At 32.7% G+C, this 18341-nt stretch overlaps 2 protein-coding genes across 12 annotated transcripts in view; one reads left to right on the top strand and one right to left on the bottom strand.

Moving 5' to 3' along the window:
* Positions 1–18341, bottom strand: part of LOC141403759 (uncharacterized) — a 567712-nt gene that overhangs the window by 97193 nt on the left and 452178 nt on the right. The window lies entirely within an intron of this gene.
* On the top strand, positions 75–15910 carry LOC141403767 (zinc finger Y-chromosomal protein 1-like). Of its 5 annotated transcripts, none has more exons than XM_073986700.1 (3): positions 75–240; positions 6830–7637; positions 13875–15910. In XM_073986700.1, exons 2-3 carry the CDS (start codon positions 6899–6901, stop codon positions 13967–13969), a joined length of 834 nt encoding a protein of 277 aa, XP_073842801.1. In that variant the 5' UTR covers positions 75–240; positions 6830–6898; the 3' UTR covers positions 13970–15910. The 5 variants fall into 5 exon arrangements, with proteins under 5 accessions (XP_073842801.1, XP_073842799.1, XP_073842798.1 ...); XM_073986698.1 differs by lacking the exon at positions 6830–7637 and adding an exon at positions 4373–4510; XM_073986697.1 differs by lacking the exon at positions 6830–7637.

Below are 18341 nucleotides of genomic sequence, written 5' to 3'. Positions count from 1 at the left end.
ATCCCTGCCTGCACTCAATAGCAACCCTCCTTTAACTCTCTCTCTCTCTCACTTACAAACTCTGTCGAAACAACATGGGTCGGTCTCTTGTTAAAATGTCAACAAAAGATAGTTCGAACGGCACCATTCTTCACTTCGTACCTACGCGTTATTTACTTTTAATTTTTTGTTGAAGTTTATAACAGAATATAATAAATAAGTGCTATTAAACAATGTTCATCATCTCACATCAAATTCAAGGTATGTTTATAATTATTCTTGTATTTCCCCATTACAAAAAGGCAGTGTTTATTAAAGAAAACAAGAATGTGAAATGTCAAAACATCTGTGTGTGGATGATAATGAGAGTGTGTGTCATTTGGTTCCCTCTCACAGTGTTTCACATTGGGCGAAATTGTACGAAAAAAAATATATTTAGGAAACAATTTATTACATTTTTTTTTTTAAATTTTAATACCATTTAAAAAGAGAATACAAAATATGGTCGAATGTAAAAGAAATTCAGGGCAATCATGCATATTCCCCTCGGAATTTTTCCGCACAGAAAATAATTTTAAAAGGTGACATTCTTGAAAAATCATTGTTTTAAAACGTGGAAAAATGCTAGAATCTCCTAATTATGGAATATTCTTGTCTAATCAACAAAAATATTCCCTTTTTGGACATAAATAGGGAAATAAAAAATTGTGAAAATGGGGAAAGGGAACAAATTCCGCACGGGATTTGTATTCATTATTGCCCTGATTAACTTTGTATTATAACATATGTATGGTTATAGAATAAAAACTTTATAGGTAATAGTTTTTACGATATCTTGCTTCTAAAAAACCAAATTTGGTTTAGTGGGAACTTTGCCTAATGTAAATCTGGAAAATAGTTTGTCGAAGGTCACACTACCGCTGTTTCAACATGGCGACTTCGAGTTTATAGACGAGGTGTATGATGTAGTGAAACCGCTACACATGGTTTTCTGTGCTTGCGATGTTGCCTCTTCCCATTATTCGTTTCAAGAAACTTGCAAGTGTGACCAAGGACTTCATAATTGTTCCACAAACATCCCTGAAGGGACAAGGGAAACTTGACCAAGGACTTTAAGAGAGTAAATACAGGGATTCCAAGTCGGTGGTTGATGATTTTTGACGTACAAAAAAACACTTTTTAGGAGTTGTAGCTATTTTTCTATTTTAAATCGCTACAGTAGCGATTGTCGCGATTTTACGCTACATTGTATATTGTCATCACTTTTAAAGCAAACGAAAAATAGTATATTGTGCAGCGGGTGAAATATGCATATTTTTAGGGGCCAGATAGCGTTCAAAAATCCAAAAAGGCATGGGAATTGGGATATGTTTATTGAAGAATTCAACAAAAATATGTACCTGCGATTTTTTAAATTTCTCTCTTTCTGTGTAACACTTGATTATTTCTGCCGTTTTTACATATGTTCGTAGTGTTTTTTGGTCATATCCATATCCTTATCCTAGCCATAAATTCTCAACTGGATTTAATAAATCCATAGATCCATAGATAAACCTTTGAAGGATTTAAATTGCAGTCAGCTGATTTTTGTTCATAGCACAATTACTAAACGTCAAAAGAAGTTGTTGTAAATTTAATTATAGCCCGGTTACACTAGTGAAGGTTAACCCACTGGGTTTAATAGTCCCAGTGGGTTTATCTATGCTGGTTACACTTACCTTTTCGAGGATATAAATTGTCAGCTGATATTTTTTACGTATGTATACATACAAAATCATATGCAAAATTTAAAAAAATATAAAAAAATATGGGATGGGATGGGAGTATGGGATGTATGTGGAACAATTACATATATATTACATATTCGAGTATTGTACACTCAGGGTTGCACTTTTTAACGTGGTAGTTGTTGTTAAAAATTTCCTAATGTAAAACAAAAACATTTTATAATTTTCGAATAACTTTAGATTTATTTTAGATTTATAAAGATCATAAAATCTAATATGACCAATTGTAAAATTGGATTTTTTTGCACAAACATCGAATACAACACTGCAGTTTTGGTGGATTAATGCCGAAAATAAATCCAGCCATGAGAGGATTGAATTTTTGTTTGGCAAATCTGGTCAGATTTGACCAGATTAAGCAAATAAATTCTCATAAAGTGGGTTAACCCGGCAAAAAGCTCTAGTATAACCTTGCTGATAGTCTCCAAAAACATACGACAAATTACAAATTTATTGTTTAATATTGAAAATGTTAGCAAATTATACTGCTAATACAAACTAATGAGCAAATAAAGAATTATTTTATCGTTTAGACATATACTATATATCAAAGCAAATTTAATATTTCCGCATTGTTTACAAATTTTGACATTTTAAATTTGGCCGAATTTAGCAAATAAAACCTAAATGGCCTATTAGTCAGTAGAGATTTGTGGTGGTTTTTAAGGCAACTTTTCTGTAGCGATTTTTACCTAGGAACAGTTGGCATCCCTGAGTAAATATTCATGTTCCACGAGCTTTTGAATTGCGTTGTTCGCCTGTCGAACGACGTAAACGAATTAACCCGATTGTCCGTGTTTATACAAGGAATGTTGATGGGAAAGAAAATTGAGTTTATGGAGTTATGGAGAAGTAAAAGAGGGGGTACACACACCTCTGTACTGGCAAATTCTGTTGTGTTTCGTTTTTCTTCGTATACAACCAGAAGTTGGCTGCAGATCTGTTTTTGCATTTTTTTTTTCATTTTATTTTCTCTGTCGAGAAACAACAGCAAAGACAATTGAAAAAACCTTTTGGAGGAAAAACTATTTTTTAGGCAAAAGCAATTCGAAATAAGTGGAAATATCAAAATTAAAATGCATGTATAAATTCTTCTGCTTTATTCCATTTAAGATCCTCCTTACAGATTATTGAAAATGAGAAAATGAGTGTGAAGAAGAATAAGAAAAGTTATAAGATTGACACAAAAATGATTTCCGTGTCTAAACAACAAGGAAATTTTAAAAGAAATTGAGAAGAAAAATTTTCTTTCCAGTTTGAATATCTAAACACGGTCTGTTCTCGACACAATTTAGCTTTGTTCCCGTACTTTTTAATAGTAAAACTTGTAAAAGAGAGAAAGAGAGAAAAAATGTTTTCACACAAAAGTTTTTTCAAAATGTTCGGGAACACAATGGAAAAAAACGAAAAAGCTGCAACAAATGTCAAAGGCAACGTACCAGCCAATCAGACGCCGGTAACCATGTTACTATTTTTTACACGATCAAATTTGTCGAGTAAAAAGTTTTTAAAGAGAGCGTCTTTCGGCGCCATTTTTGTTTAAAGAGAAGTGAACATTTTAAAAAATTTTTGTGTGTGCGAACGGGTTTTCGGGTAAAATGTTTAAAAGTCGTAAAAATTTTAAAAACTTTTTAGTTCTGGAACAAAGCTTTTGCCATTCATAGTAACATTCTTTCTCACTTCTTGTTTTCTGTTTTTTAGGGAAGTTTAAACAAAAATACACTAATATACACTAAATTGAGCAGTAGTGGGATTCTCTACCTCATTTTTTGAGTTACCGACAAAAATCGGTAAAATTAAAATGCTTATCATTTCGGTAATTAACGACGAATAAAAAGTCGTCGTAAAGTTTTACCTATAATTTTGCGTTTTAAGCATAGACTAATGAAATCATAGACGAATGAATACTCAATTTTGCGCCGTCAAGCTACTTAAACACGAAAACTCAAAAAAGTTCGAAGACGATTTTTGCTGAAAAGATAGACGACGGAATGCTCTCACCGAGTATGTTCGAATTGAGTATGCTGAAAAAGGTACTCAAAATAAAATGCCAAAAAATACAAGTTAATAAATATTTTGTTCTGGCAAAAGGCAACTTGGGGTTAGTTGTTGATGGGAACAATATCCTCAGACAAAAATATGCATAAAAATATTGTCATTTTCCGCAAAAATCGTCTTCGAACTTTTTTGAGTTTTCGTGTTTAAGTAGCTTGACGGCGCAAAATTGAGTATTCCTTCGTCTATGTTTTTATTAGTCTATGTATACTGACTTTCAGTTATTTATTTAGTTGTTGTTTCTAATTTTTACGCGATTTTGAACTAATGGACAAGAAATGTGAGTGGAATTAAGTAGGAAATACAACATTCTTCCTTCTTCTTCAGTCATCCTTTTTTTCTGAAAAATTTTGTGTTTTCTATAAATTTTAAAATTTTAAATGTATACCTGTCATAAGAAAACTGTTTTATCCGTTTTCTTTACCATCGTCTAGGGCTGCCATATCCTCAAAGATATGGCGTGTTAAAAAAAAACTAAAATTAAATGTTGTTACAAAAACTAAAAAAAAATGTATGTATATAGATACGAAATATTTGTTTTTCTTTTACAGCCAGTCCTTAAAACTTTTGAGTAAAATTGTTTTCCATAATTGAAAACTAAAGTATTCAAAAACAAAAGATGTCGGAAAATTTGTCCATAAAAACAGAACCCAATGCCAATCATTGTAAACAGGAAGATTCTAACAATGGTACAATTACACTATGCTGCAATACTACAAAACTTGAAAATTTTACAAATATGGAAAATCATATTAAGGAAGAAGAAATAGATTTGGATAAAATGGAAGAATTTTTACCAGAGAATGTCGATATGACCATAATTGATATAATTAAAAAAGAGGACGTGGATGAAATGGACACATTATTAGCAGAAGATTCACGTAGCTGCTACCCACCGTCGTCATCACTCACATGGAAATCGGATGATCGTATGGAAGTTACTGCCTATCAACATGTTACAGAACAACATCGCACTAACACAAACATTCTGTAGATATCCTTACCCAAATTAGAAATAATTGATGTACACACAGATGAGAAATCTGTTATTTCATCTTCTAGTGTAGCTGAAATACTTTATGAACATGAATGTGAAATATGTGGTCGTCGTTATAGGGAATCTCGAGTTCTACGGGCTCATATAAAAAACATGCATCCTTCTTCTTTAGATTTTAAATATATTTGCGAAATTTGTAACCAAAGATTTACCACACAAATGGGTCTTAATCAGCATTCTTTGCGGATGCATAGAGGAGTTCATTCCATTCAAACACGTTTTGAACATAAATGTGAAATATGTGATAGTTCTTATCTAAACAAAACAAGTTTACGTAAACATCTAAGAGAGAAACATCATTCGTCTATAGATACAGAGTATATCTGTGAAATATGCAATCAAAAATTTACCAAACAAAAAGGCCTTAATAAGCATTATTATAGGATGCATCCAGAAACTCAATTACCTACTAAACATAAATGTGAAATATGTGGCCGTTATTATGGCGAATCTAAAGTCCTACAGGCACATATAAGAAATAAACATCCATCGTCTATAGATTCAGAATATATTTGCGAAATTTGCAATCAAAGATTTATCACACAAAAAGGTCTTGATAAGCATTCTTATATGACACATACCGCAGTTCATAGCAATCAAAGAAGTAGCAAACATAAATGTGAACTATGTCATAGTTCTTATATAAATAAAACAAGTTTAAGTCAACATATAAGAGAGAAACATCATTCGTCTATAGATACGGAGTATATGTGTAAAATATGTAATCAAAGATTTACCACACCAAAAGGTCTTAAGACACATTCTTACCGGTCGCATCCAGAAACTCGAATACCCACTAAACATGAATGAATCTGAAAACCTCCGGGATCATATAAGAAATAAACAACCTCCATCTATAGATACAGAATATATATGCGAAAATTGTACTCAAATATTTACCAGACAAACGGCTCTTGATAAGCATTCTTACCAGACTCATCCAGGAACTCGAACACCTATTGACCATAAATGTGAACTACGTGTTCGATGTTATGCGGAAATAAACATACTTCGTCATTCAAACACCTGCCAAATATAAATCATAGACTAATGAATATATAGACGAAGGATTACATAATTTTTCCGCGGTCAAATCACTCAAACCCGAAAACTCAAAAAAGTTCGATGACGATTTTTGGGAAAATTACAATATTTTCTTGGATATTTTTATCTGAGAATATAGTTTGCATCAAAAACCATAGACTAATGAAAACATAGACGAAGGAATACTCAATTTTGCGCCGTCAAGCTACTCAAACACGAAAACTCAAAAAAGTTCGAAGACGTTTTTTGGGGAAAATGACAATATTTTCTTGGATATTTTTGTATGAGGATATTGTTCCCATCAAAAACTAACCCCAAGTTGTCTTTTGCCAGAACAAAATATTTATTAACTTGTATTTTTTGGCATTTTATTTTGAGTTGCGTTTTCAGCATACTCAATTCGAACATACTCGGTGAGAGCTTTCCGTCGTCTATAAATTCATTAGTCTATGCAAAAACTAACAAAATTCGAACGTACTCGGTGAGAGCATTCCGTCGTCTATAAATTAATTAGTCTATAACGAATGTAAAAGAAATTAACTTTGTATTATAACATATGTATGGTTATAGAATAAAAATGTTATAACAACTTTTAAGATGTTTTGCTTTCAAAAAGCCGCACTTGGTTTAGTGGGAACATTGCCTAAAGTAAATCTGGATATAATTCGTTTACCAGACTACGAAAATGTTCATGAACATGTTTTGAGCTTATGGGTGAGAAGGGAGCTGCTTCGCCTCCGCTTTTTCCTATAAGCTAAAAAAATTTCATTAGTTTACTAGAGGAAATACTAAATGAATTTAAGAAAATAGTTTTATCCGTTACCTTTACCATCGTTTAGGGCTGCTATATCTTCAAAACTAAAAAACATATTTATATAGATACGAAATATTTGTTTTTCTTTTGCAGCCAGTCCGCCGTAATACTTTTGAGTAAAATTGTTTTTCTCAATTGAAAACTAAAATATTCAAAGTAAAGATGTCGGAAAATGTATCTATAAAAACTGAACCGTTTGCCAAATATTATTATGAACAGGAAGATCCTAACAATGATACAAATACACTATGCTACAATACAACAAAACTTGAACATTTTACAAATATGGGAAATGATATTAAGGAAGAAGAACTATACTTGGATAAAATGGAAGAATTTTCCCCAGAGAATATCGATAAATACACAATTGATGTAATCAAAAAAGAGGAGGTGGATGAAGTGGACGAATTTTTACCAGATGATTCACCTAGCTGCCACCCACCGTCATTACTGACATGGAAATCCGATGATTGTATGGAAGTTACACAACAACAACAACACCATACTAATGCAATAACTCAACAAATATCCTTACCCAAATTAGAAATAATTGATATGCACACAGATGAGAATGATAGAAGTGGTCCTCCTCCGATCACTGGTGACAAAGACGCTAGTAGTATCAGCGATAATAAGGAAAGATTTGTAATTTCATCTTCACTCGTAGCTCAAACACCTACTAAACATAAATGTGAAATATGTGGTAATTCTTATACAGAATCTAAAAATCTCAGGGCACATATAAGAAGAAAACATCCTTCGTCTATAGATACAGAGTATGTCTGTGAAATATGTAATCAAAGATTAACCACACAAAAAGGTCTCGATTTGCATTCTTACTGGGCGCATCAAAAACCTAATTCAACTCAAACACCGGCTAAACATAATTGCGAAATATGTGGTAAATGTTATACAGAAGATCATAATCTACTGAAACATGTGAGAAAAAAACATCCTTCATCTATAGATACAAAGTATATTTGTAAAATTTGCAATCAAAGATTTACCACACAAAAAGGGGTTGAAAAGCATTCTTACCGTACGCACCAAGGAGCTGATTCCACTCAAATACCTGCTAGATATAATTGTGAATTATGTGGTAGATGTTATACAGAAGAGCATAATCTACGGAAACATATGAGAGAAAAACATCCTTCGTCAATAGATACAGAGTATATCTGCAAAATATGTCATAAAAGATTTGCCACACAACATGGTCTTGATTGTCATTGTAAAAAGATTAAACATTAAATTATTGCACCGGTATCACGCGGTTTTACAGAATAGATTTACGGATAATGACTGTACAGAATGTGTAATGATAAGCAGAAATGTCTCATTCACTGGGCCAAAAATCTGTTTACCAGGTCATAACTAGCACAACAACAACTATATTAGGACCGAAAATTCTTCAAGCTGCCAAAATGTTTGTTTAGTCCCAATTTACATTAGGCGATTTTCCTTGCGGCAATTTTTTTCGTTCTCTTTTAAACTTGCCTCTTGCATATAGTCCATATTTACATTAGGCAATTTTCCTTGCGGCAATTGTCAGTTTGATGAAGAGAGGGGTGAGGATATGGTAACCCTTTGCCCCTCAACACCCTCTCTCACCGACAAACTGACAATTGCCGCAAGTAAACTCGCCTAATGTAAATTGGGACTTATACAAAGCAACTCTGTTTCGGCAAGTTTTGTTTTCAAAAGTCTGTGTTTAGACACACAAATTTCTCGGGAAAGTAAATTGAGTTTTTTGGGAGAGAGCGGAGAGGAAAGAGCACCTCAATACTCTTTCCTACCCCCTATTGCCTAAAAACTCAATTTACTTTCCCGAGAAATTTGTGTGTCTAAACACGGACAAACATTGGAAATAATGCCAAAAACGAAAATTAGACCCTGTTTAGACATTCAAATTGGAAAGAAAAATTTTCTTCTCAATTTCTTTTAAAATTTCCTTGTTGTTTAGACACGGAAATCACGTTTGTGTCAATTTTACAATTTTTCTTATTCTTCTTCACACTCATTTTCTCATTGCGCCGTTCAAAAACAAAGCCAAGGCAAAATTGTAATGAAAAGTAAAAATGGACGTGTGTGATAAACAATTAATTATGAAAGGAACCCTTGAATTGCATTTTATTTGGATATTTCCACATATTTCGAATTGTTTTTGCTTAAAAAAAATAGTTTTTCTTCCAAATGGTTTTTTTAATTGTCTCCGCTGTTGTTTGTTTCAAAAAAACAAATCTGCAACCAACTTCAGGTTGTATACGAAGAAAAACGAAACAAAACAGAATTTGCCAGTACAGAGGTGTGTGTACCCCCTCTTATTCCTCTCTACTCCCTCGCCAATAAACTCAATTTTCTTTCCCATCAACTTTCCCTGTATAAACAAGGACTTAGAAAAGGAATTTCCTGAAAATTGCCGCTACGAGCAATTTTTTTCCACTTCCATACACCTTACGTGTGTCTGCTACAAACTGAGACTTGCCGCAAATAAACTTTCCTAATGTAGATTGGGACTTAGATTTTCATACAATTTCTTGACAATAGGTATCTTCGATAACTTCGCAGGTAAAAAGTATTTGCAAATACTTGTAATACTTCTCAGTTCTCTTTTAATGAACAAGTTTTTATATCGAACAGCATTTTTTACAGCCAGTTTCTGTATGTCGAAAGAGGAATGTGTGCGAATGAAACACGCCCGACCTTTTGTTTTCGAAATAATTTTACCTTTGCTTTTGCTTCAGGACAAAAGCAAATTTGAAAAACACACAAGAGTTTGGACGTGTTTCTTCCGCACACATTCTTCTTTCGACATACAGAAACAGGCTGTTAAAGTCTATACACTTCGTTGGGTTATCCAACATACCTACCATTTCACGCCTGCTTATAATTTGATCATGATTGGGTCGATATTCACGGGTATGTACCAAAATGTATACGAAATGTGTGAATCAAATATTTAATAAATAATAGCCACCAATGGAAAGGAAATATTCGATCTAACGATACACATTAAATGGGCACATCCCAACAAAAATAAGGCACTGCAAAACAAGCAAAAAATTTCAGACAATGAATTATCACCAGTTTGTCATGATTATCGGCGAATTCAAACATTTTTATTACAAATCATGTAATCACATAAGTGATTCTGTGAAATCACTAACATATAGGTATATAACAATTCGCTCAACTGCCGAATTGTATCCTCATGTAACTCTATACCTTTGATAGAGCTCATCAAAAATGTCCAGAATAAAATTTAATGATATACCTTTATTTTTATAAAATCAAATCAATCAAATTAAATAAAATTGTTAATTAAAATTATACAAAAATTTCACTTTTACTTTATTGCAACAGCTGTTTAAGTAATTGGTCTGTTCCAGAACTGCAAGAATCTACTAATGTTTACTATTTTTTCCGATAACATAAAGGAAAAATGCTATCGTAGTAAAAAATAGTAGCTTCTTGCAGGTTCTGAAACAGAGCAAATATCATAGACTAATAAAAGTATAGACAGAGAAATCTTAACTTTGTTCCAGAACTAAAAAGTTTTTACAATTTTTACCACTTTTACACATTTTACCCGAAAAAGCGTTCCAGTACACAAAAAAGTGGTAAAATCATAGACTAATGAAAACATAGACGTCGGAATGCTCTCACCGAGTATGTTCGAATTGAGTATGCTGAAAACGCAACTCAAAATAAAATGCCAAAAAATACAAGTTAATAAATATTTTGTTCTGGCAAAAGACAACTTGGGGTTAGTTTTTGATGGGAACAATATCCTCAGACAAAAATATCCATAAAAATATTGCAATTTTCCGCAAAAATCGTCTTCGAACTTTTTTGAGTTTTCGTGTTTGAGTAGCTTGACGGCGCAAAATTGAGTATCCCTTCGTCTATAAATTTTTTTGTCTATGGTAAAATGTTCACTTCTCTTTAAACAAAAATGGCGCTGAATGACGCTCTCTTTAAAAACTTTTTACACGACAAATTTTGGCGAGTAAAAAATATTAACTTGGTTACCGGCGTCTGATTGGCTGATACGCCGACTTTGACATTTGTTCCAGTTTTTTTGACGTATTTTCCATTTTTCCGTTCCCGAACTATTTCAAAAAACTTGTGTGTGAGAACAAATTTTTTGCAATTATCTTTTTTACGAGTTTCATTATTAAAAAGTACGGGAACGAAGCTCTTCTCACTGAGTGTGAATTGAGTCAGTCAGCTATGCACTCAATTTTTAAAATGGCAATAACTATAAATTTTTAAACTATTTTATGTGGTAAAAGACAATATTTGGGTATTATTTGGCCGGATCTACATCCTCATATAAAAATATTCAACAAAATTTTGCAATTTCGCCCAAAATATTGTGCAATTGAGATGTCTGCGTAATTTCCGTTTGGGCGACACCTACAAAAAACAAGTACACTATAATTTCTCTGTCTATACTTTTATTAGTCTATGCACATAGTCGATGGTCAGACTAGCAAGGTTTCTTGAAACCAATTTCGTTAAAGTTTCTTTTCAAGTTTCGTTAGTGTCCACACACGTTAACGTGAAATTTAAGATTTTTGTGTGTCCTCTTTATTTTACCATTCGCGTTTGTTGTCTTTCTCATACCAATAAAAACAAAACAAACTAAAAAACAACACAAAATAATTAACATTAATAATTAAATTAATATTACAAAATTAAATTTTTACTCTTTCATTAATCAAAGCTCTGTTCCAGAACTAAAGTTTTTTTTTTTTACAATTTTTACCACTTTTACACATTTTGCGTTCCCGTACACAAAATTTATATGAAAATCGTTTACGACTTTTACAACTTTTACGACTTTTACCACTTTATAAAGTACGGGAACAGGCCACAAATGTTTTTATGAAATCTTTTTTTCCTTTATTCATTCCACTTGGGAACATAGGGCATTTACAAGAAAATTCCATTCTATTCTATTGTTACAAATACAGTTGAACCTCGATTATCCGTGAATCGATTATTCGGGAACCTCCGTTATCCGTGATAGAAAAGAAATTTTGGGCTTTTTTCCATTTCTTCTATTTTTCGTTATAAACTCATTGCCCGGGTGTAAAAACACACTTTCCAATTAATCTGATTAAGCAAACAAAACGTAAGCAAACGAAACCTGGAAATTCTCCCGTATAACACAATTTGTGTATTTATGGTATCACAAAAAACATGGGGCAAAGTCAATTCAGATGAATCTGATGATGATGATATTATGTATCCTTTTGAAATTTGGCGGATTACCGTAACAAATTTAATAAAAAATAGCAAATTTTCATATTATTGTACAATATTATGTCATTTTTACTTAAAAATATGTTCAGAAACTGCATAAAAGCATTGCCTCCATTATCCGGTAAAATCGATTATCCGTAATGCCTCCGGTCCCGACCATCACGGATAATCGAGGTCCGACTGTACATTTAAATTCTTCCCACGACTTGTTCATTCTTTTTAATTCCATGGAAACTGTTCTGCGCCAAGTGTTCTTCGGACGACCTGGACGTCTACTGCCTTGGGGGTTCCAGTCTAAAGCAATTCTAGAAATGCTGTTGGGACTTTTTCGCAGGGTGTGGCCTATCCACTTCCACTTTCTTCTTGTGATCTGGCGTTTATTGGGTTCTTCATTAGTTTTATTCCATAGTTCTACATTGGAAGTTTTATTTGACCAAAAGATGCCGCAAATTCTTCTTAAGCATTTGTTAATGAATGCTTGTAAATAATAGCTGTGTCTGGTTACCCTAAACTTTGTAACAATTTGTACCAATTGTTGCTGGAAGTCGTCTGTTAACACAAAAAGCCAGCAAAAGAGGGCGATTCGAGAGAGACATTTTGACAGTTCTTTCACTGAGAGCTTGCAAATTCTTGCTGGACAAATTTCTTCTAGCAAGCACTTGCAAGCTCTTCTTCTTCCTGAAAACAATCAATCAGCTGTTTTTAGTTTTTTGTTGATTTATGTTTGTGAACATTAAAAACAATTTTATTGTGGAAATAACATAGTCTAATTGTATTGTTTAATGGAGAACAAATTTGTAAAGTGGAAAAATACTTTTTTGTTTCATTTTCTTTTTTATTTTTAATAAAATACAACGTGTTTGCTTCCTTTAATGGCGGACAAATTGTTCTGTTTTGGCAAGTCAGCTGATTGCTTGCTGGTTATTGCTGGGAAGGTGTCTGTTTACTTTTTAAAATTTTCTAGCAAAAGAGAAAGTTCTTGCTGGACAATTCTTGCTGGGAAAGTAACCAGACAGACTTAATGCTTTATGAAATCTTATTATGCTTGTTTCGTTGTTAACGTTTGCTTGAGAAAATAAAAATTAAAGAAATATTTGTTCCAGCTACAGGCAGTATGCGCTTACTGAGAGCAAGTGAGCGTATATGTTGCATTGAAATGTAAACGATCAAGTGAATCAGTAGCATGGCAGAACTACCAGGTAGTGGTATCACACCAGCTGATCGAATATGAAAAGTCAAATCGCTTTATAAAAAAAATATTTTTGTTGTAATTTCCTCAACAACATAAAGAAAGTTTTGACATAACATATTCAAAATTTTACGATGCCACTACCTGGGTAATTGTGCCATGATCAGTAGTTAGACTAATGAATTTATAGACGAAGGAACGGAATTGACTGTGGTGACTAAGAAATTCAATGTAAAATGCCAAAAAATACAAGTAAATATGTATATTTTGTTCTGGCAAAAGACTACATGGGGTTAGTTTTTGATGTAAACTTTATTCTCAGACAGAAATATGCAAGAAAATATTGCCATTCTCCCCAAAAATCGTCTTCGGACTTTTTTGAGTTTTCGTGTTTGAGTGACTTGACCGCGGAAAAATTTAGTAATCCTTCATCTATGCATTCATTAGTCTATGATAGTTTTCTGACAAATGTTGTGGTCCACACAAGAATAATTTCACTGGAATTTTAACACAAAATTTTGCATTTTTTTGGAAAGCTCATAAGCTTAAGATAGATAAAATGTGATTTTTTTATACTTGAGTTCAATGTGTTATCAAATTTAAAAATTGTAATATAAAAAAATGTTTCACAAAAAAACTTAAAAACATACATACGAAAACTTTGTATTTTCTTTACAGCCACCACTAAATACTTTGCTGTAAAATTATTTTCCTCAATTGAAAACGAAAATATTCCCAGGAAAAATGTCGGAAGTTTTTTCCATAAAAACTGAACCATTTGATAATGATTATAAACAGGAAGATTCTAAAGATTCTACCAATGATACAAATACACTAAGCTACAATTCAACAAAACTTGAAAATTTTACAAATATGGGAATTAATATTAAAAAAGATGAACCCGACTTGGATAAAATGGAAGAATTTTTACCAGAGACTATCGATGAATCCACAATTACTGTTATCAAAGAAGAAGACGTAGATGAAATGGACGAATTTTTACCAGAAGATTCAGCTAGCATCTATTCATGGAAATCTAATGATCGTAAGGAAGTAATTACCCATGATGTACTTCACCAGCAACAGGTTACACAACAGCATCTAATTACTACAACAACTAAAGAGATATCCTTACCCAAATTAGAAATAATGGATGTACACACAGATGAGGAAGATAGTAAAGACCTTGAGACCAATGGTGATACAGACGTTAACAGTGCTGATAATAATGAGAAGAGATCTGTTATTTTATCTGCCCGTGTACATAAGTGTGAACTGTGTAGTAAATCTTACACATACAAGAAATATCTAAAGGCACATATGAGACAAAAACATACCTTGTCTACGAATGCCCAGTATATCTGCAAAATTTGTAATCAAAGATGTACCACACAAGTAGGTCTTGAATTGCACTCTATCAGGAAGCATCCAGAAACACAAAGACCTACTGAAAATAAATGTGAAATATGTGGTAGTTGTTATGCGGAATCCAAAAGTCTTCGGGCACATATAAGAAGTAAACATCCTGCATCTATAGATTCAAACTATATTTGTGAAATTTGTAATGACAAATTTACCACACAAATAGGTCTTGATAGACATTCCTTCCGCGCGCATCCAGAAACTCAAACACCCACTGAACACAAATGCGAAATATGTGGTAGTTGTTATAAAATGAAACAAAATTTAACTAAACATATGAGAAAAGAACATTCTTTGATTGATAAAGAGTATATCTGCGAAATATGTCATACAGAATGCACCACAGAAAAAGGTCTTGATAGGCATTTCAACCGAATGCATACAGAAGCTCATTCCACGTTTAAATATAAATGTGAACTATGTGCACGTTCTTATACAGACATTAAATCTCTACGGTCACATATAAGAGATAAACATCCTTTGTCTATAGATTCAGAGTATATGTGCGAAATATGCAATACAAGATTTACCTCTCAAATAGGTCTTGATAGGCATTATGACCGGATGCATCCAGGAGCTCATTCCACTCAAACACCCGATAAAAAACATAAGTGTGAAATATGTGGCATATGTTTTAGAGGAGCTTTTCATCTGCGGACACATATGAGAAAAAAACATTCCTCGTTTTTAGATTCAGAGTATATTTGCGAAATTTGCAATGTTAAATTTACCACACAACTTGGTCTTGATAGGCATTCTTACACGAAGCATCCAGAAACTCAACCACCTCTTGAACATAAATGTGAAATATGTGGTAATTGCTATAGACGATCAGATAGTCTCCGGGAACATGTGGCAATTAAACATCTTGAGTCGTCAGTGTATATCTGCGAAATATGCCATAAAAGATTTGCCACGCAACTAGGTCTTGATAGGCATTGTAAAAAGATGCATTAATCTAAGTCGCAGGTACCACGCGTCGAATCTACAGGAACGATTTTACAGAATGGACAAACATAAATTTCGTATACATTGGACCGAAATTTGAAGCAGAATTTTTAAGACTCAGTCCGGCCTGATCGGATACATAATATATCATGGCCACCAATGTTCCGCATGTGGGGAAACTTATAACGAAATATTCGATCTAACGATAAATATTAATTTAGCACATACCAATGAAATAAAGAAACTGCAAAAAAAAACTTTTTAGACAATAAAATGTAAAGATAGACCTTTAGTTTTATAAAATCACTCTAGTGTACAAATTAAATAAAACTGTTAATAAAAAATTATGCAAGAGTTTCATTTATTGCAAGAGCTATTTAAAGTCCATTTTACACTTGCACTTAATACCCCGGTTACACTTACAGCCTGTTTCTGTATGTTGAAAGAAGAATGTGTGCAAAAGAAACACGTCCAAACTTTTGTGTGTTTTTCAAATTTGTTTTTTTTTTGTTTTGAAGCAAAAACAAAGGTAAAATTCTTTCGAAAACTAATACCCTAGACAGACAGCAGAGTTAATTTGCATTAAAAATGTCCTAATTTGAATTAATTTTTCACCCTGACAGACGATAGTATCTGCATTTATGAAACAGCTGTTTGTGTTGTTTGTTTGTACCCAGCAGACCATTTCATAAAGCTTTACAAAAGTTCGCCAAAATGTGCGAAACAAATACACTTTCTACCTTTGATCTTTTCACCACCATGAAGCAAAAATAAATTTAATTTATTCGCGATATTTTTGAGTCTTTTTAATATTATAAAAATATAGCAAAACTTTAAAAAACAATTGAGGAAGATATAATTTTCGATAGAATGGGTATGGTGGGTAATGAAATTTTTTGTGAAAATAAAAATTTGAAAAAGATATTTGTTAGAAGGCGTGAAAAACGATTAGCTGCTATTCTACTCGCGAAAGACCATTACTTATTTTGAAGAAACGCGAAAATTGCTGATTTGCTTTCCCTTTTTATTTTCTTAAACAAGGAAATTTGACAAAAGACAATTAATTTTCAACAGCATTGCCATATTGAAATTGCTAAATTCAGTTTAAATTTCCTTTGATTTTGTGCATTAAGAATGTGGATAATGCACGAATTAATTTGAATTAAGGCAGTTACCCTGCGTTTACAAATGACAGGACAGTTGAGTTCATGTATTGATTGTCAAAGTCCCACAACTTGCCTGTGTGACGTAGGCGTCCCGACAACTGCAAAAGCAGTTCTAAAATTTTGAATGAAAAACATCGATTTCTTTTTGTTTTCCGTTCAAATGTTTTGTTTTCGTACATATTCCTTTGTTTTCAACACATTTGAATTATCATCTCACTTCTTTTTCACAAAAATGTCAAACATTTGTTAACCCGGCTGTCTGTGAAAAAATGATGGACAGCTGGGAGACAGCCGACAAATGTATGTATGTGTTAGTAAATCAGAGTTGTATTTGAAGACAAACTGTCTGGTGTAAAGCGTAGTTAATGCAAATTAACGCTGCCGTCTGTCTAGGGTATAAAGTTCGGGCGTCTTTCATTCGCACACATTCTTCTTTCAACATACAGAAACTGGCTGTTAACCGGATTAACCCAGTGGGTCTGGGTTTCAAATATCAATTCCATAGCGCAAACGTTAAATAAATCCGATTCTTATTTTGTATGTGTATTTTGTATTAGATAGTAATGTATTGACTAAATTTAGTTATTTTCCAAATGTGTTTACTTGCTGCACTGATGAATTTTTGGCATTCGGGATGTTACCGGAGCTTCTTTCTAGATTAGGGATGCACAAAACAATGTATGTAACTATATATGAAACGAAATGAAATTTTCGCTAGAGTACTGTTTTGTGCATCTGTATTCTAGATACATCGACGACGAGAGGGAATTTTGCACAAAAAAAACGTCAGTTATAGAAGATAAGTAAAGGAAAGCTGTGTGCTTAGGAAATAAAGTCATTTGTGGATAAGTGTAATAAAGTAAATACAGCATTGTAGAATTGTTATCTAAACGATCCCGGGGGATAAAACACGGAATTAAGAAAAAGCTAATTTAGTAACAGTATTTTCCATAACCCTGGATGATTCTATGAGTTAGTGCTCTAAAGTCCAATTTACATATGCACATTAAATGATTTCGTTTTACGAAATCCTAGAATCAAATGAAGTGTATTTACATCTGTTTTTTTGCGTGATTTGCTTACTCACACAATCGCACATACACACTTATACAATAACACAAACACACGCACACAATATATTTATTCAGAGAAATAGGAATTTCACAACACAAATGTGTATCAAATAACTTAAATTAATTCTAAAAACAAAAAAAACATAATTTTTGCAAGTTTTTTAAACATTTATTTTCACTTTTGTCATCGTTTGAGTATTTTTGTTTTTTCTACAACATACACAAAAAAACAAAGACATCATAAAACAGTTGCATTTTTTGGTAGTTTATGACGAAAAAACTGGGCTGCTTATAATAGTATGGTGTTTTCGTGCGTTGTTTAGAATAAATGACGCAGCTATCGTCATTTATTTTTGTATGGTAAATGACGCAAAATGTTGCCTGTTTTAGCAAATAAATGACGAAACAGCTCTAAATGACGAAAAAGTTGCTAATGTAAGTTGGACATTATGCTAGGTTTACATTTACGAAATCTACTCGATTTCAAATGTCAATTCCTTTGCTTAAACGTCAAATGAAATCCAATGGATTTCAGA

Source organism: Musca autumnalis, unplaced genomic scaffold (assembly GCF_047663935.1).
Source record: "Musca autumnalis isolate F117 unplaced genomic scaffold, ASM4766393v1 scaffold_4, whole genome shotgun sequence".
NCBI classification, from domain to species: Eukaryota; Metazoa; Arthropoda; class Insecta; order Diptera; family Muscidae; genus Musca; species Musca autumnalis.
This window is presented reverse-complemented; position numbering and strand designations above follow the sequence as displayed.